At 43.4% G+C, this 27,052-nt stretch overlaps 1 protein-coding gene across 3 annotated transcripts in view; it reads left to right on the top strand.

Annotated features, from left to right (window-relative positions):
- The window catches only part of LOC106576477 (plexin-A4), a 653,820-nt gene that overhangs the window by 72,711 nt on the left and 554,057 nt on the right, over positions 1-27,052 (top strand). For all 3 annotated transcript variants that reach the window (XM_082964056.1, XM_082964054.1, XM_082964055.1), the window contains exon 3: positions 10,762-10,944. In XM_082964056.1, coding sequence (XP_082820182.1) covers positions 10,762-10,944 — 183 coding nt within the window. The remainder of the gene's footprint in view (positions 1-10,761; positions 10,945-27,052) is intronic.

A 27,052-nucleotide genomic window follows, 5' to 3' on the forward strand; every position in this document is an offset into this window, starting at 1 on the left:
TTAATGTCATATTTCTATTACATTTTGTGAACATTTTCCCAAAGTGACTTAAGCGATTCTGGGAATGTGTTTAACATCAATACGTTCTAAATTCCATTCTCAGAACATGAAGAAAACTTTCCATAAAAAAACACATTAAAACTTTAGTGACATTCAGAGAATGTTCTAAGAATGTTACTTAAAAACATCTACATTCCGTTCTCAGCATCAACAAAACTCTCTCTATCCTCCATCTTGTGAAGTGTGTTCAGGTGTGTTGGCTGCGCCCACTAATTGGCCCTATCCTATCTGAGTGCATGTCTCCTTTGAATAGACTAAAAGAAACAGCTTTGTATGCACAAAGAACATGGTATGCTAGCTCCATCCTGGTAGTGTAGTGGACTAATTCCAAGGATAGACAACAGAAAATCATAGGTTTGAATCTAACTGATGCAGTGTCACAATAAAAAATATATGTGTTCTCAGGAAATGAATCTCCATGTGTCCTATCTTTACTTCAGAAAATTCAACCCTGAATATACTAGCAGTGTTATTTAAAGTCGTATTGAAGCGTTCAGTGAAACTTTTAAGGAAGCTATTCCCGTGTGGCTCAGTTGGTAGAGCATGGTGTTTGCAACGCCAGGGTTGTGGGTTCGATTCCCACAGGGGACCAGTACGGGAAAAGAAATGTATGCATTCACTACTGTAAGTCGCTCTGGATAAGAGCGTCTGCTAAATGACTAAAATGTAAATGTAAAAAAAACTCAAAATAACCCATTAACCAGTGTAAATGTTCCCATAATAGGCTAACTTTTAACTTCTGTTCTCAGGACGTTTAAAAAAACATAATTTTTTTACAATCAGGAAATATATGGCTTTGTTCCAACAACCAATGTGAAACCAAAAACCTACATTTCTCTCTCTCTCTCTCTGTCTCTCTCTCTCTCTCTGACTTTTTTATTCTCTCTCTCCCTTCTCCTCCCAATATGAAATGAACTTGACTCGACCATTGTGAAGTCTCTTCCATTGATCAGACAGATTACTCATAACACAACCACCATGTTATGGAGACGACTCCAGTGTATGATTCTATTGACTTCATGAAAGCTCTCTATCTCCGTGGTGACAAAGATGGAGGGTTTGTGAAACGTGTCTGAAACTCTGTTAGCAGACACTTGATTGAACGTTTCCCTTAGGACTGAGTTCACTAAAAAGCTTCCGGGAAAGAATCACCAACAAAAAGGGTGGCATTGCCATATTTTGCTTCACTTTGTCCCCACAATGGCCTCATTGACCAACAAAAAGGGTATCGTTGCCATATTTTGATCCACTTTGTCCCAATAATGGCCTCATGGAAAAGAATAAGGGTTTGTTTGCATGCAGAAGCTTACTGTTACCGACAGTTAGAGCTTTAATGCAGATAAACACGACTTTGGTTTATAATGTTGTTTTATCGTGTCTAATCTTTCATTAAGCAGAGAGAGACGCCATTGTTTCTGATGTATTAGATGGACCTAGACTCAACCCTGGCTGAGATGGAAGGCTTGAATCGGCATAATGGTATGCCAGAAATGATTTGGTCTTATAATATATGATAACAGGTGATGATTTATAGCCCACTGTCACATCTGACCTCAGGACCTTTAATCACGGGAAAGAAGAACGACATCTCCAACAACATCTCCAACTGTAATATCAACTGTCACATCTGACCTCAGGACCTTTAATAACGGGAAAGGAGAACGACATCTCCAACTGTAATATTACCTGTCACATCTGACCTCAGGACCTTTAATCACGGGAAAGGAGAACATCTCCAACTGTAATATCAACTGTCACATCTGACCTCAGGACCTTTAATCACGGGAAAGGAGAACGACATCTCCAACTGTATTATCAACTGTCACATCTGACCTCAGGACCTTTAATCACGGGAAAGGAGAACATCTCCAACTGTAATATTAACTGTCACATCTGACCTCAGGACCTTTAATCACGGGAAAGGAGAACATCTCCAACTGTAATATCAACTGTCACATCTGACCTCAGGACCTTTAATCACGGGAAAGGAGAACATCTCCAACTGTAATATCAACTGTCACATCTGACCTCAGGACCTTTAATAACGGGAAAGGAGAACGACATCTCCAACTGTAATATTAACTGTCACATCTGACCTCAGGACCTTTAATCACGGGAAAGGAGAACATCTCCAACTGTAATATCAACTGTCACATCTGACCTCAGGACCTTTAATCACGGGAAAGGAGAACGACATCTCCAACTGTAATATCAACTGTCACATCTGACCTCAGGACCTTTAATCACGGGAAAGGAGAACGACATCTCCAACTGTAATATTACCTGTCACATCTGACCTCAGGACCTTTAATGACGGGAAAGGAGAACGACATCTCCAACTGTAATATCAACTGTCACATCTGACCTCAGGACCTTTAATCACGGGAAAGGAGAACATCTCCAACTGTAATATCAACTGTCACATCTGACCTCAGGACCTTTAATCACGGGAAAGGAGAACGACATCTCCAACTGTAATATCAACTGTCACATCTGACCTCAGGACCTTTAATCACGGGAAAGGAGAACGACATCTCCAACTGTAATATCAACTGTCACATCTGACCTCAGGACCTTTAATCACGGGAAAGGAGAACATCTCCAACTGTAATATCAACTGTCACATCTGACCTTAGGACCTTTAATCACGGGAAAGGAGAACATCTCCAACTGTAATATCAACTGTCACATCTGACCTCAGGACCTTTAATCACGGGAAAGGAGAACATCTCCAACTGTAATATCAACTGTCACATCTGACCTTAGGACCTTTAATCACGGGAAAGGAGAACATCATCTCCAACTGTCACATCTGACCTCAGGACCTTTAATCACGGGAAAGGAGAACATCATCTCCAATTGTCACATCTGACCTCAGGACCTTTAATCACGGGAAAGGAGAACTACATCTCCAACTGTAATATCAACTGTCACATCTGACCTCAGGACCTTTAATCACGGGAAAGGAGAACGACATCTCCAACTGTAATATCAACTGTCACATCTGACCTCAGGACCTTTAATCACGGGAAAGGAGAACGACATCTCCAACTGTAATATCAACTGTCACATCTGACCTCAGGACCTTTAATCACGGGAAAGGAGAACGACATCTCCAACTGTAATATCAACTGTCACATCTGACCTCAGGACCTTTAATCACGGGAAAGGAGAACATCTCCAACTGTAATATCAACTGTCACATCTGACCTCAGGACCTTTAATCACGGGAAAGGAGAACATCTCCAACTGTAATATCAACTGTCACATCTGACCTCAGGACCTTTAATCACGGGAAAGGAGAACATCTCCAACTGTAATATCAACTGTCACATCTGACCTCTGGACCTTTAATCACGGGAAAGGAGAACATCTCCAACTGTAATATCAACTGTCACATCTGACCTCAGGACCTTTAATCACGGGAAAGAAGAACGACATCTCCAACAACATCTCCAACTGTAATATTAACTGTCACATCTGACCTCAGGACCTTTAATCACGGGAAAGGAGAACATCATCTCCAACTGTCACATCTGACCTCAGGACCTTTAATCACGGGAAAGGAGAACATCTCCAACTGTAATATCAACTGTCACATCTGACCTCAGGACCTTTAATCACGGGAAAGGAGAACGACATCTCCAACTGTAATATCAACTGTCACATCTGACCTCAGGACCTTTAATCACGGGAAAGGAGAACGACATCTCCAACTGTGACATCTGACCTCAGGACCTTTAATCACGGGAAAGGAGAACGACATCTCCAACTGTAATATCAACTGTCACATCTGACCTCAGGACCTTTAATCACGGGAAAGGAGAACAACATCTCCAACTGTATTATCAACTGTCACATCTGACCTCAGGACCTTTAATCACGGGAAAGGAGAACGACATCTCCAACTGTAATATCAACTGTCACATCTGACCTCAGGACCTTTAATCACGGGAAAGGAGAACATCTCCAACTGTATTATCAACTGTCACATCTGACCTCAGGACCTTTAATCACGGGAAAGGAGAACGACATCTCCAACTGTAATATCAACTGTCACATCTGACCTCAGGACCTTTAATCACGGGAAAGGAGAACGACATCTCCAACTGTAATATCAACTGTCACATCTGACCTCAGGACCTTTAATCACGGGAAAGGAGAACGACATCTCCAACTGTCACATCTGACCTCAGGACCTTTAATCACGGGAAAGGAGAACGACATCTCCAACTGTAATATCAACTGTCACATCTGACCTCAGGACCTTTAATCACGGGAAAGGAGAACGACATCTCCAACTGTAATATCAACTGTCACATCTGACCTCAGGACCTCTAATCATGGGAAAGGAGAACGACATCTCCAACTGTATTATCAACTGTCACATCTGACCTCAGGACCTTTAATCACGGGAAAGGAGAACGACATCTCCAACTGTATTATCAACTGTCACATCTGACCTCAGGACCTTTAATCACGGGAAAGGAGAACGACATCTCCAACTGTAATATCAACTGTTACATCTGACCTCAGGACCTTTAATCACGGGAAAGGAGAACTACATCTCCAACTGTAATATCAACTGTCACATCTGACCTCAGGACCTTTAATCACGGGAAAGGAGAACATCTCCAACTGTAATATCAACTGTCACATGGACCTCAGGACCTTTAATCACGGGAAAGGAGAACGACATCTCCAACTGTAATATCAACTGTTACATCTGACCTCAGGACCTTTAATCACGGGAAAGGAGAACGACATCTCCAACTGTATTATCAACTGTCACATCTGACCTCAGGACCTTTAATCACGGGAAAGGAGAACGACATCTCCAACTGTAATATCAACTGTTACATCTGACCTCAGGACCTTTAATCACGGGAAAGGAGAACTACATCTCCAACTGTAATATCAACTGTCACATCTGACCTCAGGACCTTTAATCACGGGAAAGGAGAACATCTCCAACTGTAATATCAACTGTCACATCTGACCTCAGGACCTTTAATCACGGGAAAGGAGAACGACATCTCCAACTGTAATATCAACTGTCACATCTGACCTCAGGACCTTTAATCACGGGAAAGGAGAACATCTCCAACTGTAATATCAACTGTCACATGGACCTCAGGACCTTTAATCACGGGAAAGGAGAACGACATCTCCAACTGTAATATCAACTGTTACATCTGACCTCAGGACCTTTAATCACGGGAAAGGAGAACTACATCTCCAACTGTAATATCAACTGTCACATCTGACCTCAGGAACTTTAATCACGGGAAAGGAGAACATCTCCAACTGTAATATCAACTGTCACATCTGACCTCAGGACCTTTAATCACGGGAAAGGAGAACGACATCTCCAACTGTAATATCAACTGTCACATCTGACCTCAGGACCTTTAATCACGGGAAAGGAGAACATCTCCAACTGTAATATCAACTGTCACATGGACCTCAGGACCTTTAATCACGGGAAAGGAGAACGACATCTCCAACTGTAATATCAACTGTCACATCTGACCTCAGGACCTTCAATCACGGGAAAGGAGAACGACATCTCCAACTGTAATATCAACTGTCACATCTGACCTCAGGACCTTTAATCACGGGAAAGGAGAACATCTCCAACTGTAATATCAACTGTCACATCTGACCTCAGGACCTTTAATCACGGGAAAGGAGAACATCTCCAACTGTAATATCAACTGTCACATCTGACCTCAGGACCTTTAATCACGGGAAAGGAGAACGACATCTCCAACTGTAATATCAACTGTCACATCTGACCTCAGGACCTTTAATCACGGGAAAGGAGAACATCATCTCCAACTGTCACATCTGACCTCAGGACCTTTAATCACGGGAAAGGAGAACGACATCTCCAACTGTCACATCTGACCTCAGGACCTTTAATCACGGGAAAGGAGAACGACATCTCCAACTGTAATATCAACTGTCACATCTGACCTCAGGACCTTTAATCACGGGAAAGGAGAATGACATCTCCAACTGTAATATCAACTGTCACATCTGACCTCAGGACCTTTAATCATGGGAAAGGAGAACGACATCTCCAACTGTATTATCAACTGTCACATCTGACCTCAGGACCTTTAATCACGGGAAAGGAGAACGACATCTCCAACTGTAATATCAACTGTCACATCTGACCTCAGGACCTTTAATCACGGGAAAGGAGAACATCTCCAACTGTAATATCAACTGTCACATCTGACCTCAGGACCTTTAATCACGGGAAAGGAGAACATCTCCAACTGTAATATCAACTGTCACATCTGACCTCAGGACCTTTAATCACGGGAAAGGAGAACATCTCCAACTGTAATATCAACTGTCACATCTGACCTCAGGACCTTTAATCACGGGAAAGGAGAACGACATCTCCAACTGTAATATCAACTGTCACATCTGACCTCAGGACCTTTAATCACGGGAAAGGAGAACATCTCCAACTGTAATATCAACAGTCACATCTGACCTCAGGACCTTTAATCACGGGAAAGGAGAACGACATCTCCAACTGTATTATCAACTGTCACATCTGACCTCAGGACCTTTAATAACGGGAAAGGAGAACGACATCTCCAACTGTAATATCAACTGTCACATCTGACCTCAGGACCTTTAATCACGGGAAAGGAGAACATCTCCAACTGTAATATCAACTGTCACATCTGACCTCAGGACCTTTAATCACGGGAAAGGAGAACATCTCCAACTGTAATATCAACTGTCACATCTGACCTCAGGACCTTTAATCACGGGAAAGAAGAAGGACATCTCCAACAACATCTCCAACTGTAATATTAACTGTCACATCTGACCTCAGGACCTTTAATCACGGGAAAGGAGAACATCATCTCCAACTGTAATATTAACTGTCACATCTGACCTCAGGACCTTTAATCACGGGAAAGAAGAAGGACATCTCCAACAACATCTCCAACTGTAATATTAACTGTCACATCTGACCTCAGGACCTTTAATCACGGGAAAGGAGAACATCATCTCCAACTGTCACATCTGACCTCAGGACCTTTAATCACGGGAAAGGAGAACGACATCTCCAACTGTATTATCAACTGTCACATCTGACCTCAGGACCTTTAATCACGGGAAAGGAGAACATCTCCAACTGTATTATCAACTGTCACATCTGACCTCAGGACCTTTAATCACGGGAAAGGAGAACGACATCTCCAACTGTAATATCAACTGTCACATCTGACCTCAGGACCTTTAATCACGGGAAAGGAGAACGACATCTCCAACTGTATTATCAACTGTCACATCTGACCTCAGGACCTTTAATCACGGGAAAGGAGAACGACATCTCCAACTGTGTTATCAACTGTCACATCTGACCTCAGGACCTTTAATCACGGGAAAGGAGAATGACATCTCCAACTGTAATATCAACTGTCACATCTGACCTCAGGACCTTTAATCACGGGAAAGGAGAACGACATCTCCAACTGTATTATCAACTGTCACATCTGACCTCAGGACCTTTAATCACGGGAAAGGAGAACGACATCTCCAACTGTATTATCAACTGTCACATCTGACCTCAGGACCTTTAATCACGGGAAAGGAGAACGACATCTCCAACTGTAATATCAACTGTCACATCTGACCTCAGGACCTTTAATCACGGGAAAGGAGAACGACATCTCCAACTGTAATATTACCTGTCACATCTGACCTCAGGACCTTTATTCACGGGAAAGAAGAACATCTCCAACTGTAATATCAACTGTTACATCTGACCTCAGGACCTTTAATCACGGGAAAGGAGAACATCTCCAACTGCAATATCAACTGTCACATCTGACCTCAGGACCTTTAATGACGGGAAAGGAGAACGACATCTCCAACTGTAATATCAACTGTCACATCTGACCTCAGGACTTTTAATCACGGGAAAGGAGAACGACATCTCCAACTGTATTATCAACTGTCACATCTGACCTCAGGACCTTTAATCACGGGAAAGAAGAACGACATCTCCAACTGTAATATCAACTGTCACATCTGACCTCAGGACCTTTAATCACGGGAAAGGAGAACGACATCTCCAACTGTAATATCAACTGTCACGCTTTTATTCTCACAGTAACACAGCGCACTGCCGCCATATTAATGAAATGGGACTGTCCACCAGTCCAAAGCCCACTGTTTGAAATCTGTCCATACAGATGGAATAACGCCTATTGTCTAGCATCATTATTCTGGTATCAGAAGCCATACAGCATTCTCTTTTCTTATGACAGGTAGACATTCCCCAGACTGCATGTCATCCATTTTTCAACCCACCATTCTATCTGCATATAATAACCATTTGGTGGTTGTTTATATTTGTCCTGTTTCACACATGTACAAGTGGGAATTAATACACGTGTGTGAATTGGAAATGTATTTTTTGGCATAGCCCACTCTCCCCGAGACACCCTTGGAGAATGGGGTCATGGCCAGGATCAGTCATTATCAATGGTGACCCTGGAGCAATTAGGTTTAACTGCCTTGCCAGCGCAGGGATTCAAACAAGTGACCTTTTGATTACTGGCTCAATGCTCTAACTGCTGGGCTACCTGACACATATGGCTGGGCTACCTGACACATATGGCTGGGCTACCTGACACATATGGCTGGGCTACCTGACACATATGGCTGGGCTACCTGACACATATGGCTGGGCTACCTGACACATATGGCTGGGCTACCTGACACATATGGCTGGGCTACCTGACACATATGGCCGGGCTACCTGACACATATGGCCGGGCTACCTGACACATATGGCCGGGCTACCTGACACATATGGCCGGGCTACCTGACACATATGGCCGGGCTACCTGACACATATGGCCGGGCTACCTGACACATATGGCCGGGCTACCTGACACATATGGCCGGGCTACCTGACACATATGGCCGGGCTACCTGACACATATGGCCGGGCTACCTGACACATATGGCCGGGCTACCTGACACATATGGCTGGGTTACCTGACACATATGGCTGGGCTACCTGACACATATGGCTGGGCTACCTGACACATATGGCAATTACAAAAGCACAGTAGCATGTCCAATTCCAAGGCATAACAGCTGCATAACAGATGAAAAACGAAGTGAGCGTTTCTTGTTTTTCCGATTATTTCTCCTCCCTAGAGGTGCAACACTGATTTGGCGTGGCAGTGTGAAAATAAGGAAGACTCATTTTGTTTTGTTCTCCGATTCACTTTGAATATTTGTTCTGTTGTTGGTATCTCTTGGCTTTACACTGGTGGTGTTGTGGGGGGGATCTGCCTGGGATCTGCCTGTCAGACTAGCCGCTGGCAGTATTACATAGGACTATTGTAACTTGACTGCAGTCTTCATCCATCTCTCCCTCTCCCTTTCCCTGTCTATCTTTTTACATCTCTCTCCCCCTCTCCTCTCTCTCTCCTTCTCCCTTTCCCTATCTATCTCTTTACATCTCTCTCTTTCTATCTATCTCCTCCTCTCCTCTCTCTCTCTCCCTCTCCCTTTCCCTGTCTATCTCTTTACATCCCTCTCTTTCTATCTATCTCATCCTCTCCTCTCTCCCTCTCCCTTTCCCTGTCTATCTCTTTTCTCTCTTTCTATCTATCTCCCCCTCTCCACTCTCTCTCTCCCTCTCCCTTTCCCTGTCTATCTCTTTACATCTCTCTCTATCTCCCCCTCTCCTCTCTCTCTCCCTCTCCCTTTTCCTGTCTATCTCTTTACATCTCTCTCTCTATCTCCCCCTCTCCTCTCTCTCTCTCTCCCTCTCTCTTTCTCTCTCTCCCACGCTCTCTCTTTCTCTCTCTCCCATGCTCTCTCTCTTTATCTCTCTCCCTCTCTCTCTCTACCTCTCCCTCACTCCCTCTCTGCATGTCCAGACAGTCTAAATAACACTGTGTCACTGAGACTAAACCCAGACAGTCTAAATAACACCGTGTCACTGAGACTAAACCCAGACAGTCTAAATAACACCGTGTCACTGAGACTAAACCCAGACAGTCTAAATAACACCGTGTCACTGAGACTAAACCCAGACAGTCTAAATAACACTGTGTCACTGAGACTAAACCCAGACAGTCTAAATAACACCGTGTCACTGAGACTAAACCCAGACAGTCTAAATAACACCGTGTCACTGAGACTAAACCCAGACAGTCTAAATAACACCGTGTCAGGCCATTATGAACCTCTCTCCCTTCACATTCATGTCTTCTTACTGGGGAGATGAATTCCTCTGTGTATTCTACTGGTCTTTACAGCTGTTGAAACGGTTGATTCTGGTCTTGAAGGAGCTGCAGTGCTTGCAGGTTTTTACTCCAACCCAGCTGTAACACATGGAAAACAATGTTAGTGCAGATGAAGGACGATAATAGTGTTGATGAATCAGGCGTGTTATTGAATAACCCCCCCCCCCCTACTAGCACTGACTTTGATAGCTACTTTATTGAGGGAAAATGTGCTCACTACGACTGAGATATGTGGTTGTCTCACCTAGATATCTGAAGATAAATGCACTAACTGTAAGTCTCTCTCACTGAACATCTGCCATAGTCTTCTTCAGAATACAAGCTCTTCTTCAACAAGAAATAAGAAACAGTCCAATAATGACTCTCCCTCCTCTCTCTCTTTCCCTCCCTCCAGCTCTTAACCATCGACGACAACTTCTGTGGCCTGGATATGAACGCTCCGCTGGGGGTGTCAGAGATGGTGCAGGGCATCCCTCTCTTCTCTGACTCCACCGACAAGATGACCTCGGTCATCGCCTACGTCTACAAGAACCACTCTCTGGCCTTCGTGGGCACCAAGAGCGGGCGCGTCAAGAAGGTAGGCGGGCGGCCATTGATACTATTACACTTCCCAGTGGTCTCCCACAAGGGATTGTGGAGGGCTACTAGGAGATACGAGGAGATTGATTTTCCACAAATGTACTGAGTTTTCTCTTCAGGAGGGAGAGGTGGAGGAGGGGCAGTGTGAGTGTGTGTGTGTGTGTGTGTCAGGGAGAGAGGATCTCGAGACCCCCTCAGGGGTTTTATTAATAGAGGCCTTTCTGGTGCCTCTGGACGTCCCTCCTGATCCATGGTCCTGTATAATCTACTGTTCACTGTAGCTGCTACAATATCATTTTTGTCCACAACGCTGAAATAGTCTCTAAAATGATACAAACCATACGACATTCCCCATTGTACAAAAAACTAAAGAAGTAACTGCCATAAACAGATCAACCGTTAGAGACAGTGTTTTGAAGTGTGTGACTGTAGCGTGGGTGGATAGGCCTGGTGCAGTGTGTCGGAGCCCCAGCCTGGGCCCCTGCTGCCCCCAACGCCCCCCTCTCAGGGAGCCCTGTCCTGGGGTAATTGGATGATGCGGTGCTGGGGGGCTCTGGGCCTGCTGCTCTGCTTCTCTCTCTTCTCTGATGTGCTGACAGGGGTGTGTGCATACACACAGCCATGACTGAGACTAATCCTGGACCAAGCCAACTAGCCGCTCCTGGCTCTGAGGACAATAGTATTACAGAGAGAAGGAAGGAGAAGAGAGAGTGGTGCTGAGAGAAGGAAGCAGATGGAGAGAGTGGAGCTGAGAGAAGGAGAGGAGAGAGTGGAGCAGAGAGAAGGAGAGGAGAGAGTGGTGCTGAGAGAAGGAGAGGAGCGAGTGGTGCTGAGAGAAGGAGAGGAGCGAGTGGAGCTGAGAGAAGGAAGCAGATGGAGAGAATGGTGCTGAGAGAAGGAGAGGAGAGAGTGGAGCTGAGAGAAGGAGAGGAGAGAGTTGTGCTGAGAGAGGAGAGGGGAGGAGAGAGAAGGAGAGGAGAGAGTGGTGCTCAGAGAAGGAAGCAGATGGAGAGAATGGTGCTGAGAGAAGGAGAGGAGAGAGGAGCTGAGAGAAGGAGAGGAGAGAGTGGAGCAGAGAGAAGGAGAGGAGAGAGTGGAGCTGAGAGAAGGAGAGGAGAGAGTGGTGCTTAGAGGAGGAGAGGAGAGAGTGGAGCAGAGAGAAGGAGAGGAGAGAGTGGAGCTGAGAGAAGGAGAGGAGAGAGTGGTGCTTAGAGAAGGAGAGGAGAGAGTGGTGCTGAGAGAAGGAGAGGAGAGAGTGGAGCTGAGAGAAGGAGAGGAGAGAGTGGTGCTTAGAGGAGGAGAGGAGAGAGTGGTGCTGAGAGAAGGAGAGGAGAGAGTGGTGCTCAGAGAGGAGAGGAGAGGAGAGGAGAGGAGAGGAGAGAGTGGTGCTGAGAGAAGGAGAGGACAGAGTGGAGCTGAGAGAAGGAGAGGAGAGAGTTGTGCTGAGAGAGGAGAGGGGAGGAGAGAGAAGGAGAGGAGAGAGTGGTGCTCAGAGAAGGAAGCAGATGGAGAGAATGGTGCTGAGAGAAGGAGAGGAGAGAGGAGCTGAGAGAAGGAGAGGAGAGAGTGGAGCAGAGAGAAGGAGAGGAGAGAGTGGAGCTGAGAGAAGGAGAGGAGAGAGTGGTGCTTAGAGGAGGAGAGGAGAGAGTGGAGCAGAGAGAAGGAGAGGAGAGAGTGGAGCTGAGAGAAGGAGAGGAGAGAGTGGTGCTTAGAGAAGGAGAGGAGAGAGTGGTGCTGAGAGAAGGAGAGGAGAGAGTGGAGCTGAGAGAAGGAGAGGAGAGAGTGGTGCTTAGAGGAGGAGAGGAGAGAGTGGTGCTGAGAGAAGGAGAGGAGAGAGTGGTGCTCAGAGAGGAGAGGAGAGGAGAGGAGAGGAGAGGAGAGGAGAGGAGAGGAGAGGAGAGGAGAGAGTGGTGCTGAGAGAAGGAGAGGACAGAGTGGTGCTGGAAGAGTGATAGAAAGAGAGGGAGAAGGAAGCAAAACAGAACAGCGATTTGCATCATGGTAATTGGTAATGTATTTCCGAGAATGTTACTTGTAAGCCAGCCAAAACTCCAAACCCCATCTTCAAAATTTGAATGCGCTTTTTATTATTATAATATCATTTCTTTGTGTGTGTGAAAGAGATGGACAGGGGAAAAAAGTCATTTTTTCCTCCACTCCTCAAGAGCTCTCCTCCAAGAAGTTTACAAGAACTTAGTCAACAGGCAGGATTCCCCTTAGCCTTGTTGTTATTGTTGTTGTTGTTATCCCTGTGTCAGTGTGGGAGTAATCCAGCTAGGCTGTGTTAAGTCAGACAGGCTGAGGATACAGTAAGTGGGTAGCAGCACGGCCCAGTCACGTCTCAGAACACGGCCCATCAGACGAGCCCTCGATTCAGCCTGAACAGCCTCAGCCTCTCCCTCCTCAGAGAGCTGGAGCACAGCAGAGACAAAGGGAGAGAGCAGAGGGAGAGAGAGAGAGAGACAGAGGGAAAGACCGATATAAAGAGGGGGGAGAGAGAGAGAGAGAGAGATAGATTTAAAGAGGGGGAGAGAGAGAAAGAGGGGGAGAGAGAGATAGAGAGAGCAGAGAGAGAGAGTGGCTGTTTGGAGTGGGCCCTCTTCAAGTGGTTCTGTAGTCTATATAGCCAATAGCCTACTGGATGACTTTGTAGTCTGTAGTCTAGGTATTGCTGTGGGAGTAGTAGTCAGATACACACATGTGCTGAATGTGTGCACAGAACACGCACACACGCTCACACACACAAACAATATTACCCTCTCATACCACATGACCCTTTCCAGAACCCCCTCTTTTACAATCAGCCCCCATATTGACTAGACTGTTAGATGATGTCAGTGCTGGTAAAACCAAACAGGACAATAAAGATTCTGCTCCCATGGCCGTTCATCAGTGTGTTTACAGCCCTGCCTAATGGACAGTGATTTATACAGTACTGGCTCTCCACCCTCCTCCACCACTCTGACTGTTACTTATCACAGCACTGACTTATCACGTCACACTGAGTCAATGTTAGCATGACGGATAACGGTGGGTGGGTTCATGTAGTTTCCTCTGCTGATGTGCGTAGCATAACTGTTAGCATTTATTGGCCCTTGTTTATGACATCATGAAGCCTACCTTGTGGTCCTGTTTGGTTATATACTCTGAGCTGCATGAGCAGGAGTTCATTCACTGACTGAATTAAAGGCTGTGAAATTGTTTTATGACCGTGGTTGAGTATAACGCACTGTACACACAGGAATAATGGATCGGGATTTCAAGTATGCAACGGTCGCTTACTATGGTCTCTTGCAATGGTCTCTCGTGCACAAACACATGTACACACACACACACACACACACACACACACACACACACACACCACACACACACACACACACACACACACACACACACACACACACACACACACACACACACACACACACACACACACACACACACACACACACACACACACACACACACACACACACACACACACACACACACACACACACCTTCCAAAGTCCCTTCTGACATAAAGAGTCAGAGTTGTGTTTCATACCACTACATGTATATCTCAGCATAAAAGCAGCCGTAGGACACAGCGCTTCAGAACTGTTAAAGTGCAGCGTAGACTCTGTCCTGTATCCCTGCCCGTTTCCCCCACGCTATTGTGCTGCTATGCCCCAGACCAGATGTGGTTTGTCCTTCCCTGTTTAGCACCATGCTCCTTCTCTCTCTCTCCCTCTCTTTCTCTCTCTCATGTCCCTTCATCCTCTTTTGGATGGAGGGACGAGTGTGGTCGGGGTAAAGACATTTCCCGGGACTTTCACAGGGCTTGTGGTTACTGTAAGCCCAGGGTGGTGTGACTGGCATGGTTTCTCTGTTCCCCTGTTTATGTCAGGGGCTAGTCCTCTATGTATTTCTCCTACATACAGTACTGTAAATCCCTCTGTGACATCCTTCTCCCAGATATTCTTCCAAAAAATGAGTTGATCCAACATTGTTTCCCAAGTTATTTAATCGTTCCTTATCAACGTAACCACGTTGCATCAACGTCTCCATTTAACTCAGGTTCCGACCCCCCAAAATACACAGGGTTTCACGCTTGGGTTGTTGTCAAGTTGAATTGACGTCAGTTGACTTGACATCTCAATCCAAAATCTATCCAGATTGGACGTGGATCTGACTTCTTTGCCTAATGGGCTCTCTCTCTCTCTCTCTCTCTTTCTCTCACCATCCCTCTTTCTCTCCTCCCTCCTCTTTCTCCACCCCTTCTCTTCATGCCTCATTGGACAGACCCCCCCCCCCCCCCCCCCCCCCTCCAAGACTTTTAGAACACCTCCTGCCATGTGGTAGTGAAAGGCTCCATATGGTCCAGGTCTTTCTTCTCCCAGACTGCCTCTGGCTTTGGTTCTGGGGCTGGAGATAGCAGGTGTCTCCCAAATAACACCCTATTCCCTATATTGTGCACTACTTTCGAGCTGATGGGTAGTGCACTATCAAGGGAATAGGGCACCATGTGGGATGTAGACAGAGAGATGAAGACGCAGACAGAGTTAAACCCATTACTAACGGTCAGCGCTCGGTGTCAGGACAAGGGTAAGGTTTCCCTGGGTGGATATAGTGGTTACCCCACTATAGGCCAAGGCTGGTCGGACAGCTCAGTAGAGAGAGGGGCGGAGGGGTGGAGCGGGAGGAGAGCAGGGTTGAGATTGAGGCCTCCTGCTGAGGTGTTAATACACCTCCCCTTCCCAGACCCATGGGGGAGAGTGGTCTGCTCAATACAATGAGCAGCTAACCTTGAACTGGAAACACACACGCACACGGGAAGTGGGCTTGATGAGGCCCTGCGTGGTGTTCGTGAGGGGTTTTGGTTTGTGTGTGTGGAAGGGAGGCCAAATGGGCTAGAGGGGGGGATTGTTGCTGGTTGTCAGGAGAGATGGAGGGAAGGAAAAACGGGTAAATTTGCCGGTGAATGGTTCATGTTTGTTTGTGAAGGGAAAGGTCAACCTCTAGACTTGTCCTCTTTTTTCTACTCCTTAGACTTTTCTCCTCCTCCTCCATCTCTCTCTCTCTCTTTCTCTTCCCCTCTTTCTGTTTCTGTATCTCTGTCACCCCCCCTCTCTGCCTCTGCCTCTGTCTCTCTCTCTCTCTCTCTCTCTCTCTCTCTCTCTCTGTCGTAACCCCGCACACACTCCCATCTCACCCAATCTGACACTGATGCTCTCTCTCCATCCCTCCTTCATTCTCTCCCTCCCTCTCTCCTTCACACTCAATGTCATACCAGTAAGTGCTCACGGTGAATGGCTTCTCATCCCTTAGTCACCCCCCCATCCAACCCATCTCCAGTACTCCACAACACTAGCCATCATACTTATTCATGTTCTTCCCTCTGTCTGTGGAGATTGAATTGAGGGTCAAATTCTATAACATGATATTGCACATTGGATTCCTGCTTAGTGTGCATGACATGTCATGCCAGGACAGGACCCATGTGCCTGCTTGTGTGTGTGTGTGTGTGTGTGTGTGTGTGTGTGTGTGTGTGTGTGTGTGTGTGTGTGTGTGTGTGTGTGTGTGTGTGTGTGTGTGTGTGTGTGTGTGTGTGTGTGTGTGTGTGTGTGTGTGTGTGTGGACTCCGAGGACCCTGATGCAGATTATTGAAATGGGGTGAGAGAGCTGTAGCCAGTGAAGCAGAGGATTAACTGCTTAGAGCTAATGATGAAATATGCTGTAGGACGATCATATTTTTTTTGTGTGTGTGAGAGAGAGGGGGGGTGTGTGAGTGTGTGTACTGTATGCCCCTGTGTGTGTGTGTGTGAGAGGGGGGGGGGGTGTGAGTGTGTGTACTGTATGTCCCTGTGTGTGTGTGTGTGAGAGAGGGGGGGGGGGGGTGTGTGTGAGTGTGTGTACTGTATGTCCCTGTGTGTGTGTGTGAGAGAGGGAGGGGGGGGAGTGTGTATACGTGTGAGTGTGTGAGTGTGTGTACTGTATGTCCCTGTGTGTGTGTGTGAGGGGGGGGGAAGGGGAGTGTGTATACGTGTGAGTGTGTGTACTGTATGTCCCTGTGTGTGTGTGTGAGGGGGGGGGGGGGGAGTGTGTATACATGTGAGTGTGTGTACTGTATGTCCCTGTGTGTGTGTGTGTGTGTGTGTGTGTGTGTGTGAGAGAGAGGGGGGGGGAGTGTGTATACGTGTGAGTGTGTGTACTGTATGTCCCCTGTGTGTGTGTGTGAGAGAGAGGGGGGGGGGAGTGTGTATACATGTGAGTGTGTGTACTGTATGTCCCTGTGTGTGTGTGTGTGCACGCATCTATAAGGGCACATTAGGGGCAGTATGGGTAATATGGTTAATGACCCTCCATGCTGATAAAACAACCACTCTACAACACAGACACACTGGATACATAACATAAACACAACCACTCTACAACACAGACACACTGGATACATAACATAAACACAACAACTCTACAACACAGACACACTGGATACATAACATAAACACAACCACTCTACAACACAGACACACTGGATACATAACATAAACACAACCACTCTACAACACAGACACACTGGATACATAACATAAACACAACCACTCTACAACACAGACACACTGGATACATAACATAAACACAACCACTCTACAACACAGACACACTGGATACATAACATAAACACAACCACTCTACAACACAGACACACTGGATACATAACATAAACACAACCACTCTACAACACAGACACACTGGATACATAACATAAACACAACCACTCTACAACACAGACACACTGGATACATAACATAAACACAACCACTCTACAACACAGACACACTGGATACATAACATAAACACAACCACTCTACAACACAGACACACTGGATACATAACATAAACACAACCACTCTACAACACAGACACACTGGATACATAACATAAACACAACCACTCTACAACACAGACACACTGGATACATAACATAAACACAACCACTCTACAACACAGACACACTGGATACATAACATAAACACAACCACTCTACAACACAGACACACTGGATACATAACATAAACACAACCACTCTACAACACAGACACACTGGATACATAACATAAACACAACCACTCTACAACACAGATACACTGGATACATAACATAAACACAACCACTCTACAACACAGACACACAGACACACTGGATACATAACATAAACACAACCACTCTACAACACAGAGACACTGGATACATAACATAAACACAACCACTCTACTACACAGACACACTGGATACATAACATAAACACAACCACTCTACAACACAGACACACTGGATACATAACATAAACACAACCACTCTACAACACAGATACACTGGATACATAACATAAACACAACCACTCTACAACACAGACACACTGGATACATAACATAAACACAACCACTCTACAACACAGACACACTGGATACATAACATAAACACAACCACTCTACAACAGAGACACACAGACACACTGGATACATAACATAAACACAACCACTCTACAACACAGATACACTGGATACATAACATAAACACAATCACTCTACAACACAGACACACAGACACACTGGATACATAACATAAACACAACCACTCTACAACACAGATACACTGGATACATAACATAAACACAACCACTCTACAACACAGATACACTGGATACATAACATAAACACAACCACTCTACAACACAGACACACAGACACACTGGATACATAACATAAACACAACCACTCTACAACACAGATACACTGGATACATAACATAAACACAACCACTATACAACACAGACACACAGACACACTGGATACATAACATAAACACATCCACTCTACAACACAGACACACTGGATACATAACATAAACACAACCACTCTACAACACAGACACACAGACACACTGGATACATAACATAAACACAACCACTCTACAACACAGACACACTGGATACATAACATAAACACAACCACTCTACAACACAGACACATTGGATACATAACATAAACACAACCACTCTACAACACAGACACACTGGATACATAACATAAACACAACCACTCTACAACAGAGACACACAGACACACTGGATACATAACATAAACACAACCACTCTACAACACAGATACACTGGATACATAACATAAACACAATCACTCTACAACACAGACACACAGACACACTGGATACATAACATAAACACAACCACTCTACAACACAGACACACTGGATACATAACATAAACACAACCACTCTACAACACAGACACACTGGATACATAACATAAACACAACCACTCTACAACACAGACACACTGGATACATAACATAAACACAACCACTCTACAACACAGACACACTGGATACATAACATAAACACAACCACTCTACAACACAGACACACTGGATACATAACATAAACACAACCACTATACAACACAGACACACTGGATACATAACATAAACACAACCACTCTACAACACAGACACACTGGATACATAACATAAACACAACCACTCTACAACACAGACACACTGGATACATAACATAAACACAACCACTCTACAACACAGACACACTGGATACATAACATAAACACAACCACTCTACAACACAGACACACTGGATACATAACTTAAACACAACCACTCTACAACACAGACACACTGGATACATAACATAAACACAACCACTCTACAACACAGATACACTGGATACATAACATAAACACAACCACTCTACAACACAGACACACTGGATACATAACATAAACACAACCACTCTACAACACAGACACACTGGATACATAACATAAACACAACCACTCTACAACACAGACACACTGGATACATAACATAAACACAACCACTCTACAACACAGACACACTGGATACATAACATAAACACAACCACTCTACAACACAGACACACTGGATACATAACATAAACACAACCACTCTACAACACAGACACACAGACACACTGGATACATAACATAAACACAACCACTCTACAACACAGATACACTGGATACATAACATAAACACAATCACTCTACAACACAGACACACAGACACACTGGATACATAACATAAACACAACCACTCTACAACACAGACACACTGGATACATAACATAAACACAACCACTCTACAACACAGACACACTGGATACATAACATAAACACAACCACTCTACAACACAGACACACTGGATACATAACATAAACACAACCACTCTACAACACAGACACACTGGATACATAACATAAACACAACCACTCTACAACACAGACACACTGGATACATAACATAAACACAACCACTATACAACACAGACACACTGGATACATAACATAAACACAACCACTCTACAACACAGACACACTGGATACATAACATAAACACAACCACTCTACAACACAGACACACAGACACACTGGATACATAACATAAACACAACCACTCTACAACACAGACACACTGGATACATAACATAAACACAACCACTCTACAACACAGACACACTGGATACATAACATAAACACAACCACTCTACAACACAGACACACTGGATACATAACATAAACACAACCACTCTACAACACAGACACACAGACACACTGGATACATAACATAAACACAACCACTCTACAACACAGATACACTGGATACATAACATAAACACAACCACTCTACAACACAGACACACTGGATACATAACATAAACACAACCACTCTACAACACAGACACACTGGATACATAACATAAACACAACCACTATACAACACAGACACACTGGATACATAACATAAACACAACCACTCTACAACACAGACACACTGGATACATAACATAAACACAACCACTCTACAACACAGACACACTGGATACATAACATAAACACAACCACTCTACAACACAGACACACTGGATACATAACATAAACACAACCACTCTACAACACAGACACACTGGATACATAACATAAACACAACCACTCTACAACACAGACACACTGGATACATAACTTAAACACAACCACTCTACAACACAGACACACTGGATACATAACATAAACACAACCACTCTACAACACAGACACACTGGATACATAACATAAACACAACCACTCTACAACACAGACACACTGGATACATAACATAAACACAACCACTCTACAACACAGACTACACTGGATACATAACATAAACACAACTCACTCTACAACACAGACACACAGACACACTGGATACATAACATAAACACAACCACTCTACAACACAGACACACTGGATACATAACATAAACACAACCACTCTACAACACAGACACACTGGATACATAACATAAACACAACCACTCTACAACACAGACACACTGGATACATAACATAAACACAACCACTCTACAACACAGACACACTGGATACATAACATAAACACAACCACTCTACAACACAGACACACTGGATACATAACATAAACACAACCACTCTACAACACAGACACACTGGATACATAACATAAACACAACCACTCTACAACACAGACACACTGGATACATAACTTAAACACAACCACTCTACAACACAGACACACTGGATACATAACATAAACACAACCACTCTACAACACAGATACACTGGATACATAACATAAACACAACCACTCTACAACACAGACACACTGGATACATAACATAAACACAACCACTCTACAACACAGATACACTGGATACATAACATAAACACAATCACTCTACAACACAGACACACAGACACACTGGATACATAACATAAACACAACCACTCTACAACACAGACACACTGGATACATAACATAAACACAACCACTCTACAACACAGACACACTGGATACATAACATAAACACAACCACTCTACAACACAGACACACTGGATACATAACATAAACACAACCACTCTACAACACAGACACACTGGATACATAACATAAACACAACCACTCTACAACACAGACACACTGGATACATAACATAAACACAACCACTATACAACACAGACACACTGGATACATAACATAAACACAACCACTCTACAACACAGACACACTGGATACATAACATAAACACAACCACTCTACAACACAGACACACAGACACACTGGATACATAACATAAACACAACCACTCTACAACACAGACACACTGGATACATAACATAAACACAACCACTCTACAACACAGACACACTGGATACATAACATAAACACAACCACTCTACAACACAGACACACTGGATACATAACATAAACACAACCACTCTACAACACAGACACACAGACACACTGGATACATAACATAAACACAACCACTCTACAACACAGATACACTGGATACATAACATAAACACAATCACTCTACAACACAGACACACAGACACACTGGATACATAACATAAACACAACCACTCTACAACACAGACACACTGGATACATAACATAAACACAACCACTCTACAACACAGACACACTGGATACATAACATAAACACAACCACTCTACAACACAGACACACTGGATACATAACATAAACACAACCACTCTACAACACAGACACACTGGATACATAACATAAACACAACCACTCTACAACACAGACACACAGACACACTGGATACATAACATAAACACAACCACTCTACAACACAGAGACACTGGATACATAACATAAACACAACCACTATACAACACAGACACACTGGATACATAACATAAACACAACCACTCTACAACACAGACACACTGGATACATAACATAAACACAACCACTCTACAACACAGACACACTGGATACATAACATAAACACAACCACTCTACAACACAGACACACTGGATACATAACATAAACACAACCACTCTACAACACAGAAACACTGGATACATAACTTAAACACAACCACTCTACAACACAGACACACTGGATACATAACATAAACACAACCACTCTACAACACAGATACACTGGATACATAACATAAACACAACCACTCTACAACACAGACACACTGGATACATAACATAAACACAACCACTCTACAACACAGACACACTGGATACATAACATAAACACAACCACTCTACAACACAGATACACTGGATACATAACATAAACACAACCACTCTACAACACAGACACACAGACACACTGGATACATAACATAAACACAACCACTCTACAACACAGACACACTGGATACATAACATAAACACAACCACTCTACAACACAGACACACTGGATACATAACATAAACACAACCACTCTACAACACAGACACACAGACACACTGGATACATAACATAAACACAACCACTCTACAACACAGACACACTGGATACATAACATAAACACAACCACTCTACAACACAGACACACTGGATACATAACATAAACACAACCACTCTACAACACAGACACACTGGATACATAACATAAACACAACCACTCTACAACACAGACACACTGGATACATAACTTAAACACAACCACTCTACAACACAGACACACTGGATACATAACATAAACACAACCACTCTACAACACAGATACACTGGATACATAACATAAACACAACCACTCTACAACACAGATACACTGGATACATAACATAAACACAACCACTCTACAACACAGACACACAGACACACTGGATACATAACATAAACACAACCACTCTACAACACAGATACACTGGATACATAACATAAACACAACCACTATACAACACAGACACACAGACACACTGGATACATAACATAAACACAACCACTCTACAACACAGACACACTGGATACATAACATAAACACAACCACTCTACAACACAGACACACAGACACACTGGATACATAACATAAACACAACCACTCTACAACACAGACACACTGGATACATAACATAAACACAACCACTCTACAACACAGACACACTGGATACATAACATAAACACAACCACTCTACAACACAGACACACTGGATACATAACATAAACACAACCACTCTACAACAGAGACACACAGACACACTGGATACATAACATAAACACAACCACTCTACAACACAGATACACTGGATACATAACATAAACACAATCACTCTACAACACAGACACACAGACACACTGGATACATAACATAAACACAACCACTCTACAACACAGACACACTGGATACATAACATAAACACAACCACTCTACAACACAGACACACTGGATACATAACATAAACACAACCACTCTACAACACAGACACACTGGATACATAACATAAACACAACCACTCTACAACACAGACACACTGGATACATAACATAAACACAACCACTCTACAACACAGACACACTGGATACATAACATAAACACAACCACTATACAACACAGACACACTGGATACATAACATAAACACAACCACTCTACAACACAGACACACTGGATACATAACATAAACACAACCACTCTACAACACAGACACACTGGATACATAACATAAACACAACCACTCTACAACACAGACACACTGGATACATAACATAAACACAACCACTCTACAACACAGACACACTGGATACATAACTTAAACACAACCACTCTACAACACAGACACACTGGATACATAACATAAACACAACCACTCTACAACACAGATACACTGGATACATAACATAAACACAACCACTCTACAACACAGACACACTGGATACATAACATAAACACAACCACTCTACAACACAGACACACTGGATACATAACATAAACACAACCACTCTACAACACAGATACACTGGATACATAACATAAACACAACCACTCTACAACACAGACACACTGGATACATAACATAAACACAACCACTCTACAACACAGACACACTGGATACATAACATAAACACAACCACTCTACAACACAGACACACTGGATACATAACATAAACACAACCACTCAACAACACAGATACACTGGATACATAACATAAACACAACCACTCTACAACACAGATACACTGGATACATAACATAAACACAACCACTCTACAACACAGACACACAGACACACTGGATACATAACATAAACACAAACACTCTACAACACAGACACACTGGATACATAACATAAAAACCAACCACTCTACAACACAGACACACTGGATACATAACATAAACACAACCACTCTACAACACAGACACACAGACACACTGGATACATAACATAAACACAACCACTCTACAACACAGACACACTGGATACATAACATAAACACAACCACTCTACAACACAGACACACTGGATACATAACATAAACACAACCACTCTACAACACAGACACACTGGATACATAACATAAACACAACCACTCTACAACACAGACACACAGACACACTGGATACATAACATAAACACAACCACTCTACAACACAGACACACTGGATACATAACATAAACACAACCACTCTACAACACAGACACACTGGATACATAACATAAACACAACCACTCTACAACACAGACACACTGGATACATAACATAAACACAACCACTATACAACACAGACACACTGGATACATAACATAAACACAACCACTCTAATACACAGACACACTGGATACATAACATAAACACAACCACTCTACAACACAGACACACTGGATACATAACATAAACACAACCACTCTACAACACAGACACACTGGATACATAACATAAACACAACCACTCTACAACACAGACACACTGGATACATAACTTAAACACAACCACTCTACAACACAGACACACTGGATACATAACATAAACACAACCACTCTACAACACAGATACACTGGATACATAACATAAACACAACCACACTACAACACAGACACACAGACACACTGGATACATAACATAAACACAACCACTCTACAACACAGACACACTGGATACATAACATAAACACAACCACTCTACAACACAGATACACTGGATACATAACATAAACACAACCACTCTACAACACAGACACACAGACACACTGGATACATAACATAAACACAACCACTCTACAACACAGACACACTGGATACATAACATAAACACAACCACTCTACAACACAGACACACTGGATACATAACATAAACACAACCACTCAACAACACAGATACACTGGATACATAACATAAACACAACCACTCTACAACACAGATACACTGGATACATAACATAAACACAACCACTCTACAACACAGACACACAGACACACTGGATACATAACATAAACACAAACACTCTACAACACAGACACACTGGATACATAACATAAAAACCAACCACTCTACAACACAGACACACTGGATACATAACATAAACACAACCACTCTACAACACAGACACACAGACACACTGGATACATAACATAAACACAACCACTCTACAACACAGACACACTGGATACATAACATAAACACAACCACTCTACAACACAGACACACTGGATACATAACATAAACACAACCACTCTACAACACAGACACACTGGATACATAACATAAACACAACCACTCTACAACACAGACACACAGACACACTGGATACATAACATAAACACAACCACTCTACAACACAGACACACTGGATACATAACATAAACACAACCACTCTACAACACAGACACACTGGATACATAACATAAACACAACCACTCTACAACACAGACACACTGGATACATAACATAAACACAACCACTCTACAACACAGACACACTGGATACATAACTTAAACACAACCACTCTACAACACAGACACACTGGATACATAACATAAACACAACCACTCTACAACACAGATACACTGGATACATAACATAAACACAACCACTCTACAACACAGACACACTGGATACATAACATAAACACAACCACTCTACAACACAGACACACTGGATACATAACATAAACACAACCACTCTACAACACAGATACACTGGATACATAACATAAACACAACCACTCTACAACACAGATACACTGGATACATAACATAAACACAACCACTCTACAACAC

The sequence above is a fragment of the Salmo salar genome, chromosome 17 (genome assembly GCF_965601325.2).
Source record: "Salmo salar chromosome 17, fSalSal1, whole genome shotgun sequence".
NCBI classification, from domain to species: Eukaryota; Metazoa; Chordata; class Actinopteri; order Salmoniformes; family Salmonidae; genus Salmo; species Salmo salar.